This window comes from Schistocerca gregaria, chromosome 4 (assembly GCF_023897955.1).
Source record: "Schistocerca gregaria isolate iqSchGreg1 chromosome 4, iqSchGreg1.2, whole genome shotgun sequence".
Taxonomy (NCBI): domain Eukaryota; kingdom Metazoa; phylum Arthropoda; class Insecta; order Orthoptera; family Acrididae; genus Schistocerca; species Schistocerca gregaria.
In genome coordinates this window covers 292285233-292304042 of record NC_064923.1, presented here as the reverse complement: position 1 = coordinate 292304042, position 18810 = coordinate 292285233, and the positions used below count along the sequence as shown (strand labels likewise).

General features: G+C 37.6%; 1 protein-coding gene across 4 annotated transcripts in view; it reads right to left on the bottom strand.

The window, feature by feature from the left end:
* Positions 1 to 7472, bottom strand: part of LOC126267418 (cysteine-rich protein 2-binding protein-like) — a 173990-nt gene extending 166518 nt beyond the window's left edge. For 2 of the 4 annotated variants that reach the window (XM_049972655.1, XM_049972656.1), the window contains exon 1: positions 7007 to 7386. In XM_049972655.1, the coding sequence (XP_049828612.1) occupies positions 7007 to 7203 (197 nt within the window). In that variant the 5' untranslated portion in view covers positions 7204 to 7386. Of the gene's footprint in view, positions 1 to 7006 lie in introns of all 4 variants that reach the window. The other 2 variants (XM_049972652.1, XM_049972654.1) reach the window with 2 other exon arrangements.
* Positions 7473 to 18810: the final 11338 nt, after the last annotated feature.

Sequence of the window (18810 nt, the reverse complement as noted above, 5' to 3'; positions counted from 1 at the left end):
TATTTAGCGTCGACTGCCACCTGCCACGCCATCCAGCAATCTTTTCTAAATCGCTTTGCAATTGATACTGGTCTTCAGGTGACCTTACTAGATGGTAAATTACAGCATCATCTGCAAACAACCTAAGAGAACTGCTCAGATTGTCACCCAGGTCATTTATATAGATCAAGAACAGCAGAGGTCCCAGGACGCTTCCCTGGGGAACACCTGATATCACTTCAGTTTTACTCGATTATTTGCCGTCTATTACTACGAACTGCGATCTTCCTGACAGGAAATCACGAATCCAGTCGCACAACTGAGACGATACCCCATAGGCCCACAGCTTGATTAGAAGTCGCTTATGAGGAACGGTGTCAAAAGCTTTCCGGAAATCTAGAAATATGGAATCAACTTGAGATCCCCTGTCGATAGCGGCCATTACTTAGTGCGAATAAAGAGCTGGCTGCGTTGCACAAGAGCGATGTTTTCTGAAGCCATGCCGATTACGTATCAATAGATCGTTCCCTTCGAGGTGATTCATAATGTTTGTATACAGTATATGCTCCAAAACCCTACTGCAAACCGACGTCAATGATATAGGTCTGTAGTTAGATAGATTACTCCTACTACCCTTCTTAAACACTGGTGCGACCTGCGCAATTTTCCAATCTGTAGGTACAGATCTATTAGTAAGCGAGCAGTTGTATATGAGTGCTAAGTAAGGAGCTATTGTATCAGCGTAATCTGAAAGGAATCTAATCGGTATACAATCTGGACCTGAAGACTTATCAAGTGATTTGAGTTGCTTCGCAACCCCTAAGGTATCTACTTCTAAGAAACTCATGCTAGCAGATGTTCGTGTTTCAAATTCTGAAATATTGCTTTTGTCTTCCCTGGTGAAGGAATTTCGGAAAACTGCGTCCAATAACTGCGCTTTAGCGGCACAGTCGTCGGTAACAGTACCATCGGCACTGCACAGCGAAGGTATTGATTGCGTCTTGCGGCTTGTGTACTTTACATACGACCAGAATTTCTTCAGATTTTCTACCAAATTTCGAGACAATGTTTCGTTGTGGCACCTATGTCATTGAAACACAAATGTTGTGATCAAGACTGAACTTTGGTCAAAATATAAAAATGTTTGTAGTTTCATGAGAATCATTTGTAAATTTTACATAAATACATAATTTTAAAAAATATCCATTTTAATTTAATTTAATGTCACTGACATCATGTTTTAGATTGTGGAAAAAATAAGGAATGTGATTTTAATCTACGATTATTAAAACTCTCCTTAAAAAAAAATGCTGTTGGTGTCACTTAGTGTAACAAAAAATACTCGGCATTTGAAGGGTTTTGTATGTGGCATTGCTTCTTACATGTACTCTATAGCTTCATCTCCTGAACTGTCCATGTCAGCCTCCTGCATTTTCCAGGAAGCGACTGCTTATAAGTTGGCTAGCTGTCAGCTATTATTTACTGTTTGGCTGTTTTTTCTACAGAAAAACCTCAGACCCCTTGTCTAATTTCCCAGTTTCTCTCTTAACTACTACCAATATAGAAAATTTTATCTAAGTTATTCATTCCCGACACTAAAAAAAATGCATTTTGACTTTTTTAGCCAACAGCCTTGCTGCAGTGTAACACTGGCTCCCCTCAAGTCACAGAAATTAAGGACTGCTGAGCTTGGCTAGCACTTTGATGTTTCACTGTCAGCATCTGCTGAGCGCTGTTAGCAAACAGCTTGAACTCAGCCCTAGTGAGTCAAACTGAGGAGCTACTTGATTGAAAAGTAGCGGCTCTAGTCTCGTAAACTGACAACAGTCAGGAGGGTGATGTGCTGACCACATACCGCTCCATATCCGCATTCAGTGACTCCTATGGACTGAGGACGATATGGCAGTTGGTTAGTACCATTGGGCTTTCAAGGCCTTTTCGGATGAATAGTTTTTGATTTCTTAATCACTTTCCTTTACACAATGCACTATTTCTTGTAATATGAAATCAGATCCAAATCTCTGTTCCAGACTTGACACAAAATTTCCTTTTCATTGTACACTGTATTTTGATTCCTTTTGTAATTCAAGACTGTCTTGGAATTAACATCTGTCACATTATACACATTCTGCTCGTTGGCTTCTTGTGTGGCTGCCAAGAAAGTTTGTTGCCTGTTCATAAATTTCTTTGTTTTCCATTATGCCAATTCACTATAACCAGACAAGTCATTTAGTATGGCTTGTTGTGCACCCATGGCCTCCATTCACTACTTGATAAATAGATACATTATTGATTGAGCGTTTATCTACAAAACTGTTGTGTATTAGTGTAGTGTTCTCCTATTTGAAAATAGTTTATTTTAACCGAGTTTTATAGAAAATAAATATTAAAATCTCCACAGACTATCTGCCTTTTGTCTGTCAGGTATCATGTTAATGACTCAAATATTTCTAATTATACTTGAAAATTTCATGGTGGGATCTATACACTGCAATAACTATAAATGACTTTTGTAGTAGCAACAATTCACAAGCACAGGCTTTGAGTTGCTGGTTTTAATACATTTAAATTTGACAAGATTTCTAATAAACATCAAAACATCTTTCTCCAATAGGAATAGGCTGTTACTTTATAGTCTTCTATGTTAAACACATGGAGTCCAGTGTTTACGCATTGTTCAAACAGACGTAATACGTAAAATTCCTTTTGGCATTCTACATCACATAAACAGAAAAAGTTCATTGCCTTTGTTTTTTAGTCTTCCAATACACTGATGTATCACAGTAAGCTTATTTAAACACTTATTTTTTGTGTGACACTTCATTTATCTGGACCCATTTTAAATCAGTATGTCTTAATCAGGCATTTAGCCTAAAAAAGTCTGTGACTATAAATAGTTTACCTCTGATGAAAGTGCCTGCCCTTATTTTTTCAGCTAGCAGTTCACCTAATCTCTTTCACACTCTGTTGTAGGCAATGTTTTCTGCATCCCCATCTTCCCATAGCAACAATAGACACTGCACCAATATTAACCCCACCTGAAGTCATCAGTAACCTGGTCAGTTCCTGATTAACTTGCATGACAGCTGCGTTCATCCAGGGCTGATTGCTTAACTAAAAAAATTAACACATTTGTGCATGACATCGTTGCAAATAGCTTATCCAGGTCACTACTGACACTACTGCTCTATTCTTGACCATACTGTTGTCTGTCACACAACTTTAAATACCTGGTCCTCTTTACTCAAATCCCCAGCCAGTGCTCCAATCTCCACTATTACCCAGACTATGCTAGCACTATGTTTTACAATACCCGTACTTAAGACCGGGTGTAGTTTCTGCTGCTGCTGTTACCCTACACATTTGCCTTCAATGCTACCTACAGTCAATCTGGTATAAGAAGATGCAGTGGGCTGGGAGTAAGCGCCTCATGCATCTACCTCAACCAGTCACATAACACAATTCTGTATACATCTCTATGGGAATGCCTCAGTGTAGCTGGTGTTGTATAGATGGCTATCGTTTTCACCTGCAGCTGTCTGCAGTTTCGAATTGAAAGCTGGCAACAGCACTGCCAGCCATCAGGGATGATCTTCCGCTAACTCGACTATAGCAGCAAGACTATTGTTGTTCTATTCAAGCCTCGCTACGATGCGGAAGCATGGGTATTTGCTACCCACAGTCAAACTATTATAAATATTTACACAGACACCTACATCAACATCCACTCTCTGCAAATGACTTAAGTGTATAACAGATGACACTATCCATTGTACAAATTGCTACTGCTTTTTCCCTGTTTCATTCATATGTGGAGTGAGGAAGGATGATTGCGTAAACACATATGAGCAAAGTGTAATTAGTCTAGTCTTGCCTTTGAGACCCTACAAGAATAGTGTCTAAATGGCTTTAGTATAATCTTAGGTTCATCACTTAAAAGTTGGTCCTTGAAACTAACTAAGTAGGCTTTCATGAGACAGTTTGCATTTATTCTCAAGCCTTTGCTTGTCCATTCCTCTCTGTTATCTCTTTGACAGTCAACCCAAGTGTCAAACCATTCATGCTGCTCTTCTTTGTATACATTCAATATCCCCTGTGAGCCATATTTTAAGAGGAGTCAGAGGTGGCTTTCAAGTGCTTCAGCTTTAGTTTGATATGTAACTCAACAGTGATGTAGAATCTGTTCTACCCTAATGAAATTCAAGAAAATATATTTTGAAAAATGAATAGGATGAAGCAGTATAGTGGTAGGTTGCTAGAGACAGAGAGAGTATACAAGTCAAGTTTCTACGATTATTTTGTTAATGGAAACCTTGATGGGATCTACGGAACTTGATAAATGAATATGGGGATATAAATTTCATGAAGATGTCGGTTGCAGTTATTATAGCTGTACAATGTACTCTACAAAATATTAAAGAGATACCCAAGCTATATTGTCAGAAAAACCTTAAAATGTATTGTAAAATATCTGTAGTTTAACATTTATGAACATGAAATCCCATTAAATGTGATTGGATACTAACTCAACATTTTTGACAGTTGAAGGTAAAGGAATAACAATCCTCTAAATAATGAAAGGTACACTGGTGTTACTGTGACTTCATCCATTGTTTGCAGTGCTGTTGCGATTTGTCATTATGAATTAGCCTACTTATCAATACTTGAAGCTACACACTTTTATATTTTATATACAACAGGGTGGAGCGAAAGTCTTGTAGAATAAATAATCAAGTTTGTTTGCATATGCTTTTTTTTTTTTTTTTTTTTTCCAGGTAGTAGATAAGTAGAAAGCATTGTAATGGCCGTTGTTAAAAGGTATCAGAGTAGCAGTGTGTCTTATCTTCCATTAGCAGGGCAGCCTTCAATTAGTGTAGAAAGTGTTGGAGTTGTACAACAGGCGTCCTTACAAAGGCCTTCCAAATTTACTCAACATACATCTTGCAGACTCCTAGGGCCACAGTGCAAGGAATTCTACACAACAGATTGCACTTTATGCACCAGATATAACACACGCATTACAACCTGATGATGGAACTTGTCGAGTAGCTTTTGCAACAGATATCGGCACAAATCAATAACAGCAGTGAGTATCTTATACAAATTTGATTTTCAGATGACGCTACTTTCTGGTAAAGTTAGAAAGCACAATGTGAGGATATGATATTCATTGCCTTAAATCACATTAGGGATTCCCCTAAAGTGAATGTGTGGTACAGTTTGATGTACAACAATTCACTGGGTCTTTCTTTTTTGTCGAAAAGTCAGTAACAGCTAACACCTATCTAGTCATGTTACAATGATTTGTGGAACCTCAACTGAGAGACTTGCTGACTGATGTGATTTTCCAACAAGATGGTACAAAACGCATTGGGGATTGCAAGTACGAAATTTTCTAAATGAAACATGTCCTGGCTGGGGGATTGGAAATGATGGTGCCATTGGGTGGCCTGCACAATCACCAGACATAACGTCTTTAGGTTTCTTTTTGTGAGGCTATGTAAGAGACAAGATTTACACTACACGAGTACCTGATGTGAATACATTAAGAAGAATAATAACAGGTGTTGTTGCTGGTACTACACAAGAAATGTAGTCAAACATATGACCTGAAATTGAACATCAATAAGATATTCTTTGAGAAGAAATGGTGCAATGTTTTAGTTTATGGACATGTCAACAAAAACTTTACAATGTATTCTTTGATTTGTCACAAACCATAAATTTGTACATCCTATGCTTTTGTACAGCAAATATTGATTACTGTATGAACACTTTAGGCCTACCCTGTATATTAGCTTACTTTCCTGAATTTTTTTCTGTAATTACATTCTAACCAATCTAATGCCAATTATCAGGAGTAAGAGAGAACAAAACACTCAAAACTTTAATCTGAATTGCATATGATATAAGAATCCTCATTCAGTACCAACTGGGCATACATTGACATTGTTTCCAAGCTCCACAGAAATGTAAATAAAGTGAGTGACACATCAAGTGATTAATTTTCCATCTTATTTCTGACAATGAACAAGATATATTTGCAAATTAAAAATAACCTTCATGCCTTCAAATTTTGTTAACAGTACCACGTAAAAATAGATTTATCATATTTGCTTATACAGTGCTATGTACCCTATCTATATAAATCATTGCTAGCATTATGTTCACTATGACCTCTGGAAGAACAAATGGGGCTTATTCATCACATCACAAAATGATATGTCATCTCTCAACACATCATAATAGCAATTGATCCCAAGTCATAGAATACTTGTCTACTGAGAGAGGAAACAACAAAGTAAATATTTATGATTATTGACACTGTCTTCCAGTTAGGTCGTTTTATTTAGGTTATCACTAGTATTGGTCCGTGTGACTTTCAATAGTTTCGCAGTTCAAAAACTTTCTAACAGCAGCAAATTCTCAACTTGCAATGTATACTCTTCAAAAAGAACTATCACCAACATGCACTCCTTCCTTTTTTTATCAAAACCAGGCTTGTATACCTCATTTATCACCTATTTTCCTGAATATTTGCACTGTGGATATTTTCAGTGACAGGTAGTTTCTGTGTAACCATTCTACATGTTTTCGCCTCTCTACGAATTTCGCTGTAATCACAACATTCATGAAAAATTAACCTCAAATAAGAAACGACCTAAAAACTCTAAAATGTAAGTGAAACAAAAAAATGAGTAAGTCTGAGAATGGATGTTAAACAGCCGAAATCACATTTCCCCAGCGTTAGCACAACAAATGATGAGTTCTGGAGTACCCTGGAAACGAATGAACTGGCCAGTTACGAGGCGTTTTGTGTGAGAACTGCCGTAAAAACTTCTAATGTTAATGAGATCTCCAGGGTTTAACTCCAAATTTTTTTGTTTTTTTTTCTAAAATATTTTCATGTACAACAAATAAACTCATTCAACTTCGTGATGACCATTAAATATATTCTTGTCATTGATGACGCTCATTTGGGATCAGAATGTATTCGACACCCTACATTGTAATCCTCCTTACTCACCACGAAAGTTTCTGCCTCCAGAACTCTTCAGTTTTCCAGAAACTGCAGTCGGAACAAGTGTAATCGAAGAAAACATCCCCTAGAAGTGAGCCTGGTAGTCTTCCTGCACTTAAACAATTCGGATGCACATTTTTCCTACACACATTACAAGTTAAAAACGGTTCTTTATCATTAGCGCATTTAAAACACGATCTCATTTTTAATTTAAAATGTATTGCACTTGCTAACACTGATTAGAACGCACACCTACATCTTTTCAAATCACACTATTACCATTTTGAATCAGCCGCGTAGTCCTTTTATCTTCGACGTGCGCTTATTTCCCAAGCGAAAAAATCTTTCCGAGCAAAGTTTCTCACTTTTACCACCAGCCAAAGAGTGCTCACACCCGTTCCTAGCACCTGTGTCTAGGGACAGCAAATCTTGATGCCGATCGGCTGGCCTCGTGCCTGCAGCCCGAAGCGCTATTGGGGGTAGATAGCGAAACCTTTTAATACTAACAGAATCTTCTGGGTATAATTTAGAATTTATTCACTTTCGAAGATTTTTACTGGTGTAAATATTCACATATACAGATAAGAGACTTTAGGTACGTAAAAATTTCATGATATTTACAACAATGAAACATTATTACATATCATCGTCATCATCATCTAATCGGCTATCGAGGATCCTGTCGATCATGCACCGACCTCACAATGCTCCTCCATAGATTGCAAACTTCTGCATTTTGGTTCCAGTTGTCACAGACTCCTAGCTTGCAAAGGTCTTTCTGTAGCTCATCCTCTCATCACTTTCCGGGTCTTCCGATTGGACGGGTACCATCAGGTCTTCCATAAGTACGGCTTTTGCCCGAAAGGTGTCTGGTCTCCTAGCAGTGTGACCTGCCTAGTTTATTCTCCGCGCTTTCAATTTTTGAACAATGTTCGGTTGCCTCATCAGCTCATACATTTCTTGTTTTTTTCTACGTCTCCGTTAGCTCCCTTCCTGGACAGGTCGAACGATCCTTCTCATAATTTTTTCTTTCGAAGACCAAGAAGTTTTCTTCATCATTCTATGTTGTTCTTAGGGTTTCTGTCCTATACAACAATACTGGCACTATCACGGCATTGTATACTTCAAGTTTGGTCTTAATTGACAGATCCTTGGATGACATTGTCTGCTTTAGACTGCAATAAGTTTTAGATGCTTTCACAATACGTTGGTTTATTTCCTGTTAAACCATGTACCATGTTCCACTTTAGCAAATTTCCACATCCCAACCTGTAATGGGATGTCATTTGGGCTTCTCTTGACACTTCAGTTACGTCGGTCTTTTCTGCATTAATCTATAACCCAATCTTACTTGCATTTTGCGCTAGGTCCTGTATAGTTTCTGCCATCTTTTCCTCTGATTCTGCTAGAACTGCAATGTCGTTTGCATAACCCAACAAATCTATACTACCATTTAGTGTCACGCCTTAGTTTTCTCTTTTCATTTCTCGGATTATTTTCTCTAGGACCAGATTAAATAATAACGGTGAAATAACATCACCTTGTCTCACACCCATTCTGATATGGAATTACTTGGACAGCTCCCCTTGGTATTTGACTTTGGACATTGTCTCCGCTGTGCACACCTTAACCATATTTATTAACTTTATTGGTATACCAAGCTCTCTCAGGATGTTGTACATACTTAATCTGTGGATACTGTCATAAGCCTTTGAGAAGTCCACGAACATCACCAGAAACCGATGGTTGAATTCCCAGCACTTTTCCCAGATTTGCCTCATGTTGAAAATTTGATCGATGGTCGATTGTCCTTCCTGGAAGCCTCGCTGGTATTCTCCTACAATATATTTTGCAAATGGCTTAAGGTTTTCAAGGATTCTTAAAGATAGAATATTATAAGGTACACTTAGGAGAGAAATGCTTCTGTAGTTGTTACAATTCCTATTACTGTTCTTTTTATGCAGTGGGATAGTGACGGCTGCTTTCCTCTCTTGTGGGATTTCCTCTTTTCCCCATATTTCTTTTACGAGATTGTATACCTCTTCCCGAAGTGTTTCTCCTTCTGCCTTTAACAACTCTGCCGTTATACTATCCTCTCCTGTTGCTTTATTATTCTTTAGTTTCCTCATTGATCTTTCTACATCCTGTTGAGTTACTTGAATGTTTGTGGCTTCTTCTTCACCCTCTGTATTATTGTCATGTGGAAAGGCACTCTCTGGATCTTCAGCATTTAATAGCTCTTCAAAATATTCTCTCCACCTATTCAGAATTTTTTTCTTGTCTATTAGCATATTGCCATCCTTATCATTAATAACTAAAGCTTCGTTTCTGTGACCACTCCTCACAGGTTTCAACATCTGAATCATATTCTGGCTGTCTGATATTGTATTTCCCTTTTCGAGATGATCAATGATATATATAGTCCATGAACTTTCTTTTCTCTGTTCTCAGAATCCTATTTGTTTCTCTTCTTACAGTAATGGGTGCTTGCTGTTGCACTACATGTTGTCTGTCCAGCATGTGCTCTCTTCCTGACCTTCACAGTTTGTTCGCATGTCTCACTGAACCACTTCTTCTTCATTGTTAGCTTTTCTCTCCTAGAATTTCTTCAGCTGCTTCGGTTACAGAGGTCATTATTTCTTCCCATTGCTTGTTAACACTTATTTAATCAGTATGATCTGATGCCAATACTTCAAACTTGTTATGCACTTTAATGTTATACTGCAGACATATCTCTGGATTACATATAATGTCAAAATTATATATGCAGTAACCTTTTAACCAGTCATTTATTACAACTTACTATGGCCAGTCAGAACTTTGTCACTTAAATCTGATTCTTCATACTCTTTTTATGGAGTAATATGCTTTCATCTGAAAACACTCTGCTAGAACAATCTTAAGGAGGCCAATCCACACTGGCTGTCACGTCACATCACATCGTGTCAAAAGTCTGTTAAGCTTATTAACGAAGTTTCAAGGACAGGCTTAAACTGATTACTCCAAGCATAAACTACAAATCCCTACATATTGCTCACATAGGGATCATGAAGATAAGATTAGAATTATTACTGCACTCACAGAGATGTTCAAACAATCATTTTTCTTGCGCTCCATGTGTGAATGGAACAGGAAGAAATCATAATAACTGATACAATGGGACGTAACCTCTGCCAAGCACCTCAGGGTGATTCGCTGAGTACAGATGTAGATGTAGAAAACATTCTATAATGCATTTCAAAATGCGGCATCCACAATGGCTGTCCTGTCACATCGCGTCATAGCACCATCAAGGTTTCTTGGGAAGTAAGTTTTGACAGCTGAAATTATCTGTCTGTTGTTGAGCATATGACATCCAAGTTCATATCCTCTTGATAAATGACCATGTGCACATCTCCATATTTCACTCTGTTGTGGGTGATATAAGTTGTCTGTTGTTCATTGTTTTTGTTATTTCTTGCAAATTGTTTCACTGTTTTGTGCTGAATGATGAAAAATTAATAGAAAATGTGAACCAGTACTCTCAATTGTACGACATGAGCTTACTAAATGACTTGCACTCTACTACATTTATATAGTGGATTTTTATACATACCAATACTGTATTTGATATTTTACAATGAAATGGACTACAGTATGGCTGCAACTTGAAGTGAAAAAGAACTGCGGGTAGAATCAGATTGGTCAGTATGTGAATTTTATTTGTATGTTGTCAGACATTAGTAATGTCTCATAAAGAAATGGCCTGAAACCTTCAGGCACTACAACACTGGAAAAATTTTCTTTTGTGAAGTATGCATCAAGTAATGTATTAGAGTTGTTTGTCTAAATGTGTGTTTGTGGCAGGGTTATTTATTGCTAGTTAATTTGTGTAGTTTCACTAGCTGAATCCAGTACAAATAAGGGACCTGAAACTAAAAGTCAAATATAAGATGTAAAGAAAACCTGTAAAGCTTGAAGGGAAATGTATTGAGGGAGATATGACCATTGCGCAAAAAACTGCACTGGACTGGCAACTAAATTAAAACAAACCATAGTGATTAAAATTTTCTGCGTATTATGCCATGTCATTGCTAAAATCTAACAACAATAATACACTAAAACCGACTTTTTAACCGAATTGCAAAGGCCTTCCTCTGGGCACAACAGGTTTTTGCATGGGAATAGGTGCTTCTCTTTATTACAGACTATCGACGCCTGACGTCACTGTTGTAAAACTTTCAATTTGCCCTATAATATCATTGGCTACTCATGACGAAAGGGAAGGTGGAAAGAAAGAGGCTATTCGTGGGTGTCCATGTCGTCAACGATTGGTAGCTGTCCACCAGTCAGCGTTCGGCTTCTGGTTGGCAAGTTTTCCTCCTGGTGTGTGCGGAAGTGAACTGTCAGTTGCTCTACAGTTGTTTGTGCAGATACGTCGGTTTCAGTTTACTATTGTTGTTAGTTTTTAGCGATGACGCGGCATAATACCCAGAAGAATTTTAATCACTATGACACCAGCCGCAGAAGCCTACGTTCTTATAAAACAAACCAGTTTTTCGTGGCATATGATGGCAGGTCGTAACACAACACTGTCTTCCTTTTAATAATTCTGAGTACAATTTGACATGCGAACGAAGAAACTGATGCTTCGACTTTCTAAAATACGAAATTGCAGATTCCTCTTTCTCAAGAGCCTTGTATAGTGTGTGTGAAATTTCCCTTCTGTATCACATAATGACATTTTTTTCGGACGCACGCGCTCTCTTTGTGTTGTTATGCACTTCTGTTTCCCTTCTCTAATAGTCAAGCTATCTCTGCAAGATACATATCGTATGAGTCCAATAAATGTCATTTCCATATAGATGTGGACTCCAGAATCCATGTGTGAAAGTTACTGCACTGTGTATATGCACTTCATGCATAAAAACAGTTGAAAATCAAAAATGGCGGTTCCTGCGAAAACAAAGTTTATGGCAGTGTACCGTCTCCTGGCGTATTTTACCTTGTAAATACACTTCAAAAAAGGATTTAATAATTTTCTGTAAAGTGCGAAAACATTGACATTTTTTCATGAGAAGTGCATGGAGTGAAAAGGACAAAGACAATAAGCACGATTTATTATCTGTGTAGACAATGACTGTAGAAGACAATATGTACTGTGTAAATTTCCATTTGTCTCGTAAAAGAGAAGATATTGTACCTTTTTGAGTATTACTGCTGACCTAGCAAGATACACTCTTCCAATGATCCAAACTAAGAGGACTGTAATAGGTGTAATAATTGTTAAATTATCTAAATCGTTTTCAGAATACAAAATGCTGTTTGTTACTATTGAAACCATATTTTATTTATACAAGAATTGTGTTCTTTCGTATAGTTATTAGAAGTTTTGTTAATTACAATCTTTTTCTGTTGTTGTCTGCCATTATGGTCGATACAAGTATTTTTGTAACTGCGGCTCTTCCAGCCTAGATATTACTACGACAACTAATTCAATTTATCTATTTATGAAAGTATTAAAGCATCTTCGCCATTATTTCGATTTTCTGACTCAAATTTTCCCATACTGGGCCAGTAATGTCGTGTATGTTATTTTTTCACCTAGGTGCCATGACAGATAAAGTTATAACTAAATATACTTCACGCAATTAAAATTAACAAACCAGTGTGCTACTAATAAACGTACATGCATTCGAACCGTAAGGTTTCAACCACTGAGGCGAAAAGAAATCATGTTCAAAAATTATTTTTGCTTGGTGTTTAATAACATAACTTTAATAAAAGGAAATAATTATAATCAATTATTTAGCACACCAAAGTGTTGGGTGTAATAAGTCTACGTTAACATTTTTACAGTTTAAGATATTGTAAGAAGATCTATGATAAAAATAATTAACGATTATCTGTTTAAAAGACGATTTCATACAATACGTTAAATTACACTACACACAGACACATTACACTTTGCATGTAGTCATAAGTTGTATCATACTAATGAATATGTGAATATGTACTTTCTTTTCATGTACTTAAACATTTAAGTGAATTGAGAGAAAGAAAAGTAAAGGAAATAAATTAAATGATCTAATAAACTGGAGTTGGCCACTTATATTAAACTGTATCACGGTATTATTCAGAGAAGACATCACATGTAGGGCATATATGCATGTGTTCACTTTCAGGTCGTTTAGCAGTAAGCTTGCACTACATATGCATATTTCTTGAACTGGCTATAGATAAACACAGCACAAGCTAAGTGCAAAAGATCAGCTGCAGGACAGTCCTCAACTGTTGCAGCGACTTTAAGAGCAGTCGATAAGCAATTTTGTGCAAATATTTGCGTGTTTAGTTATAAGTTCTATTTTGTACTGCATTTGTAGTTTAATAACAGCTTAGCACAGTGATGAGGCCAAAGCGAAACGAAATCCCTGGCGCTGAGCAGAACGACAGTTTGCAGAAAACAGATACGACAATAATTTAGACTTTACTGACAACTGCATTTCCCACATGGGAAGCATAAACCCAAAACAGAACATATTAGACAAAGAAAATATGTTTACTGCGTCCAGTAGTGAAGCCGAGATCGCTATTTCTGTGCAGGGGGCCGCATTAGCTGATCCTCTAACACAGAATGTACCAGGAACATATTTAATTACTATCTTGTTACAAAAGTGAATATAAGAGAAAGAGAGCATGAAGAGAGGCAGGCTCTGAGGAAAAACAACTCCCGTTGGGGTTTCAAACGGAACAATGTAATAAACAGGCTTTATTATCAAAAGAACGAGATGCTAAGGAGGAGCTTAGGAAGAAGAAAACGATGAAACAACTAAATCAAGCACTAACTGCTCGAGATGAGGAGTTAGTACGCAGACTAAATGTAATCTTAGATGCTCGCAAAAAAAGTTATCTTGGAGAATATCAAGGGGGATCTAGATAGTATTTGCAAACACATCACTACTCTGCAGACTATCTGGAAAAATAGAAAGTGAAAAAATTGATAGCAGATCTGGAGGAAATGAAAGTATCTCTTGACACTTTAGAAGGTCAAGTGAAAAAAGTCACTTCAACTGTGGACGAAATGAGTACACAGATGAGGGAGACAATCCGGACGGAGGTAAAGAAAGAGGTAGAAAAAGCCACAATAGAGGCAGCTTTTGGCAAGTGTGAAACTTGCCAAGGCTTATGTGAAGATCTAACTCGTATCAGGAAAGTCGTATAGTCTACCTTCTTCATGTCGAAAGGTAACCGAAACATGCAGGTCGGAGAACCTGACAGGCAGATGCACAATGAAAACAACGCTGAGTGATATGATGTAAGCCATACTGTTCCACAGTATGGTAATAGATCAATAGCTCAACTAGTGTATGAATGCGTGACTAGAGATGAGAGTGTAATAACACCAGCTATGAGACAAACTGAGGTATGTCATACATGGGCCAGGCGTACCATCCATGACAAACTTAATGCAAGAAGAAATTTGACCAAACATTATCAGTTCTAAACTTCCAAGATGACAAAATGAATATCCACCTTTGGTATTCAAAAGGAATTTACTAACTGTTCTGCCAAGTTCATAGACAGAAAAGCAGAAAATTCGGTTTGTCATTTCACATGTAACTGGAAATGCATCTCCGAGTTGCAGAGACATGCAACACATTTCTGGATTTTGAGAAATGCTTTTTAGGACGGTTCTGGTCTGCAGGTATGCTGGAATGTGTTAGGAAGCTTCCATACAGCCCAGAATTATACACTCCCAAAGTGGGAAATCTCAGAAAATATTTCGAGAAATACGAGGGGGGACACAAAAATAACCATAATTTCTTTCTAGAGGGCATATACTTTATTGTTTTCAAATACAATCTTAATCTCCTTCGAAGTACTCTCCATTAGCATCAATACTCTTGTCCACACGTTCATTCCAGTGTTCGAAGCACCTTTTACATTCGTCCTCTTTGTTACCTGCTAGCACTTTCATGACATTGCGTCTTATGTCTTCCACATCCGCTAAACGCTTCCCTCTCAAGTCTCTTTTCATCCGTGGGAATAGGAAGAAGTCCGAGGGTGCTAAAGCCGGCAAATAGGGCGTGTGGGTCAAGTAGTCGTCTTCGTTGAGGGCAAAAACTGGCGAACGCTGAGGAACCACACGCCAGAATCCCACAAAGCCGGACGTTTTCGCGACAAACTTCTGCGAAGCCGTTTCATGACCTCCAAATAGAATTGTTGGTTTACTGTCTGGTTTTCAGGGACAAATTCAGAGTGTACGATCCCTTTGATGTCAAAAAAAATGAGATCAACGTCGTGTTTACATTCGATTTCACTTGTCGAGCTTTTTGGTCGAGGTGAGCCAGGTGACTTCCATTGTGACGACTGTTGTTTACTTTCTGGATCGTACCCATAGCACCATGACTCATCACCTGTAATTATTTTGTCGAAAAAAATGTGGTTCGTCTTTGAATGCGTCCTTCATTTCGAGACAGGCTTGAAGGCAATGACTCCTTTGATCTACGGTAAGGAGCTTCAGCACGAATTTTGCTGCCACTCTATACATCCTCAAATCGATGGTCAAGATGCGCTGAATTGAGCTCGCGGACAACCCGAACAAGTTCTCGAGTTGGTCGATTTTCCTGCTTCGATCTTCGCCAATGAGATCACGGATTTTGTGGATGATGTCTTCGCTTCGAACAGTTGATGGTCGACCGAAACAGGGCTGATCTTCAACCACCATCTCTCCCTTTTCAAACCGGGGAAAACCATTCATACACCTGCGTTTTATTAAGAACATGATCTTTGTAGCGTGTCTGAATCATCGCAACAGTTTCTGCTGCGTTCTTGCCAAACAAGAAACAAGACTTCACTGCCACACATTGTTCATAAGGACTAGACATTTCCTCGTGTCACGTCTGCACTGTACGCACAATCAAAGAACTGCCAAAGATACCACTCTTCTAACTGTTGGGTGACGCCGCATGGCAGAATGACTCAGCAGAGCTCCTACCACAACCCTCTGGCGGCGCAGCCAGCTACTACAACTACTCGACGTGCAGCATTACCATTCCAGTTACGTTTGTGTCACCCCTCGTATATTAACATGACCAGATACTGGGATGAACTGATCTCTCATACAGACGTTCTCAGAATATTGTCAGCTGGTCTTCCCATAAATATATGAGAGAAAGTAGTCAGTGTTCATGATACTGACCTGGAGAATTTCCTGTCAGTAATCGATTCCTTGGACCTCATACAAGAATCTGATCCTCAGAATTCAAAATTATTTCACAGGAATTTCTACAAGGGTCAATATTAGGTCCACTGCTATTTTTATTGGACATAAATGATCTGCCTCTATATATACAGTAACATCCCACTGACTATTATTTGCAAATGATACATTGTACTCATTGAAAGTGAGACCACAGAACATATTTTCCCAAGAGTCATTGACATACTAAATATTTGAGAAAGCTGGTTTGATGTAAATGGATTAAAAATGAAAAAAAAAAACAAATTCCACAGTTTAAAACTAAACTGTCGACATCACTTCACTTGCAAATTACCTGTAAAAATCAGGAACTTAGGGTAGCAGACTCTGTCAAATTCCTGGCGATACTTCTAGAAAAAAAATTACCTTGGTCTTTCCATATAAGCTCATTGACAAACAACTGAACAGGTTTGCATTCACAGTTACTATATTTTCCTACACAAGTGACATGGTCCTAGTAAATACGTTTATCACAGCTACTGTGAATTTTTAATCCATTGTAAGATATGGAAAAATTTTTATTAGTGTAAATAGAATATTACTATTTCAAAAAATTATGATTAGCAATATATATAATATTAAGCCTAGAGAGTGAAGCAAACCTGCATTAGGGTATCTAAAAATTTCGTATATTCACATTTGTGAACTGTTTATGTTTGTGTGTAGGAATCCAGAATACAAAAGTATTATTATTCGCTCATAAACTTTTTAATAAATCATGAAGATTTCTTTGTAGAGTGGTGAAACAAATTTCAAATGATTGTTGTAAGCTAAGATTAATTGTATTTTTTTACAGATTGTATGTATCTCTGTTACATTATTTACACTGACAAATGTTCTGTACTTTAAATCAAAGATTTATGTGCGTAAGTCATAACACAATATAGTTTCGATTCTGATTCTGATATTACTTATTTGTGATAGGGTACGTGTTAGATTTTTTCTGTGTTAATGTGGGATCTCTTGAGTTATAGAATCCTGTTATCATTTGAATTAACCTTCTTTGAATGTAATCAGTAATGCTATTATAGCTTCAATATTAATCTTTTCCATTGGCAATTGATTTTTTCCCTGTTACATTCAGTGACTGAAGCCTGTCAGTTTCATTACACAGTCATTAAATAAGTTATTGATTTATTCATCATAACCAAACCATTGTAGTCATTCCATTCCATTTAACCATGCTGTTATAGCTGATGCTACTTGTTATTAAGTCCAGTCTGAGTGACTGAAGTATGACTGTCTCTTCCTGGGACAGGAGATTGGACACCAATTTTTGGAATTTTCATTGTAGTGTTTTAGGTGTTATTAGGCAACTTTCTTCAACCTCCTGCCCTTTTCTACAATACATGCATACAAAGCTCGTGATTACAAGCTTAGTTTTGCAGCATATCTTGTCTGTAGACAAGATTCCCACTGTGCTACCATAGATTGGAACCCAATTATTTCCTTCACTTACAGCTGATCATGTTCCGAAGTTCCACTTTACATACCCCACATACCAGTAATATAAACATTTTGCAGACATAATTCAGTTCCCTTGTGACCCACTGACCATATACCTTAGAGCTATTATAGTTGTACACTTCTTGAAGGATAAAGGTTTTTGCTAGTCTTCGCACTGGGTAGGCATCTTGTCAAAGATTGAGCAGATATTCCAACTATTCTTGTGAGACAATAACTTCTTACATATAGCAACATTATTTGCTTAAAGTCTAAGAATACATGCCAATATCATCCACGAAGTCAAAATACATATGTATTTTAGTTGATATGTGTGAATGATACTGCAGTGCTTTCCACAGATCAGCAGGTGGTGTCATATGATCGTGCCTCTAAGTGATTGCAGCTGGAGCACAACCATTTCCTCCACATGACAAAAAGGGCAAATCTATATGAGAGTTTTACATACCACTGTATATGGGGAAGAAATGGGCTGAATCACTTCGGCAACGACCACCTTTCAGGAAAAAAATATGGTTTAAGTAGACCAAGAAAGTTATAGGTTAACCATCACTGTCCAGGTGGGGAGATCTGATTCACATTCGCCGTAGAACTGATAACCAGCATAATGGCATTTCGAGAATTCATGAGGAAAACTAACACATACATAAAGGAGATTTTCTTTGAACTCTAGTAAGAGCCTGAATAAATGGGAACAGTGAGAGTCCATGGAAAGAGGGACACACGCGAAACAGTTGTACCAAACTCCAAACATCTCCGAGCAGTGGAAGTCTCAGTTTCTTTGTTATCATTGCCAACACTCCTATCGCACAACTGATTTATCCACAGTCTCAAAATGGGAGGCTGGCAATTATGTGCCTTAGGTCCAAGTGAAATCTACATAATAATTTAGTGTGTAACATAAGTCCTAACTGCAACAACTAGCTAACAAACAATACATTGGGTGAACTGTGAACTTTTGAGGAAACTATTCCCTTATTGAAATCATAATGGAACCGGTCACTGACACACTTTATCTTTAGTATACAACTCAATGAACAACAATAATGATCTACCAATTAGTATTAATGACAGAGCAAAAGTAGTCCTGTTTGCTGATGACATA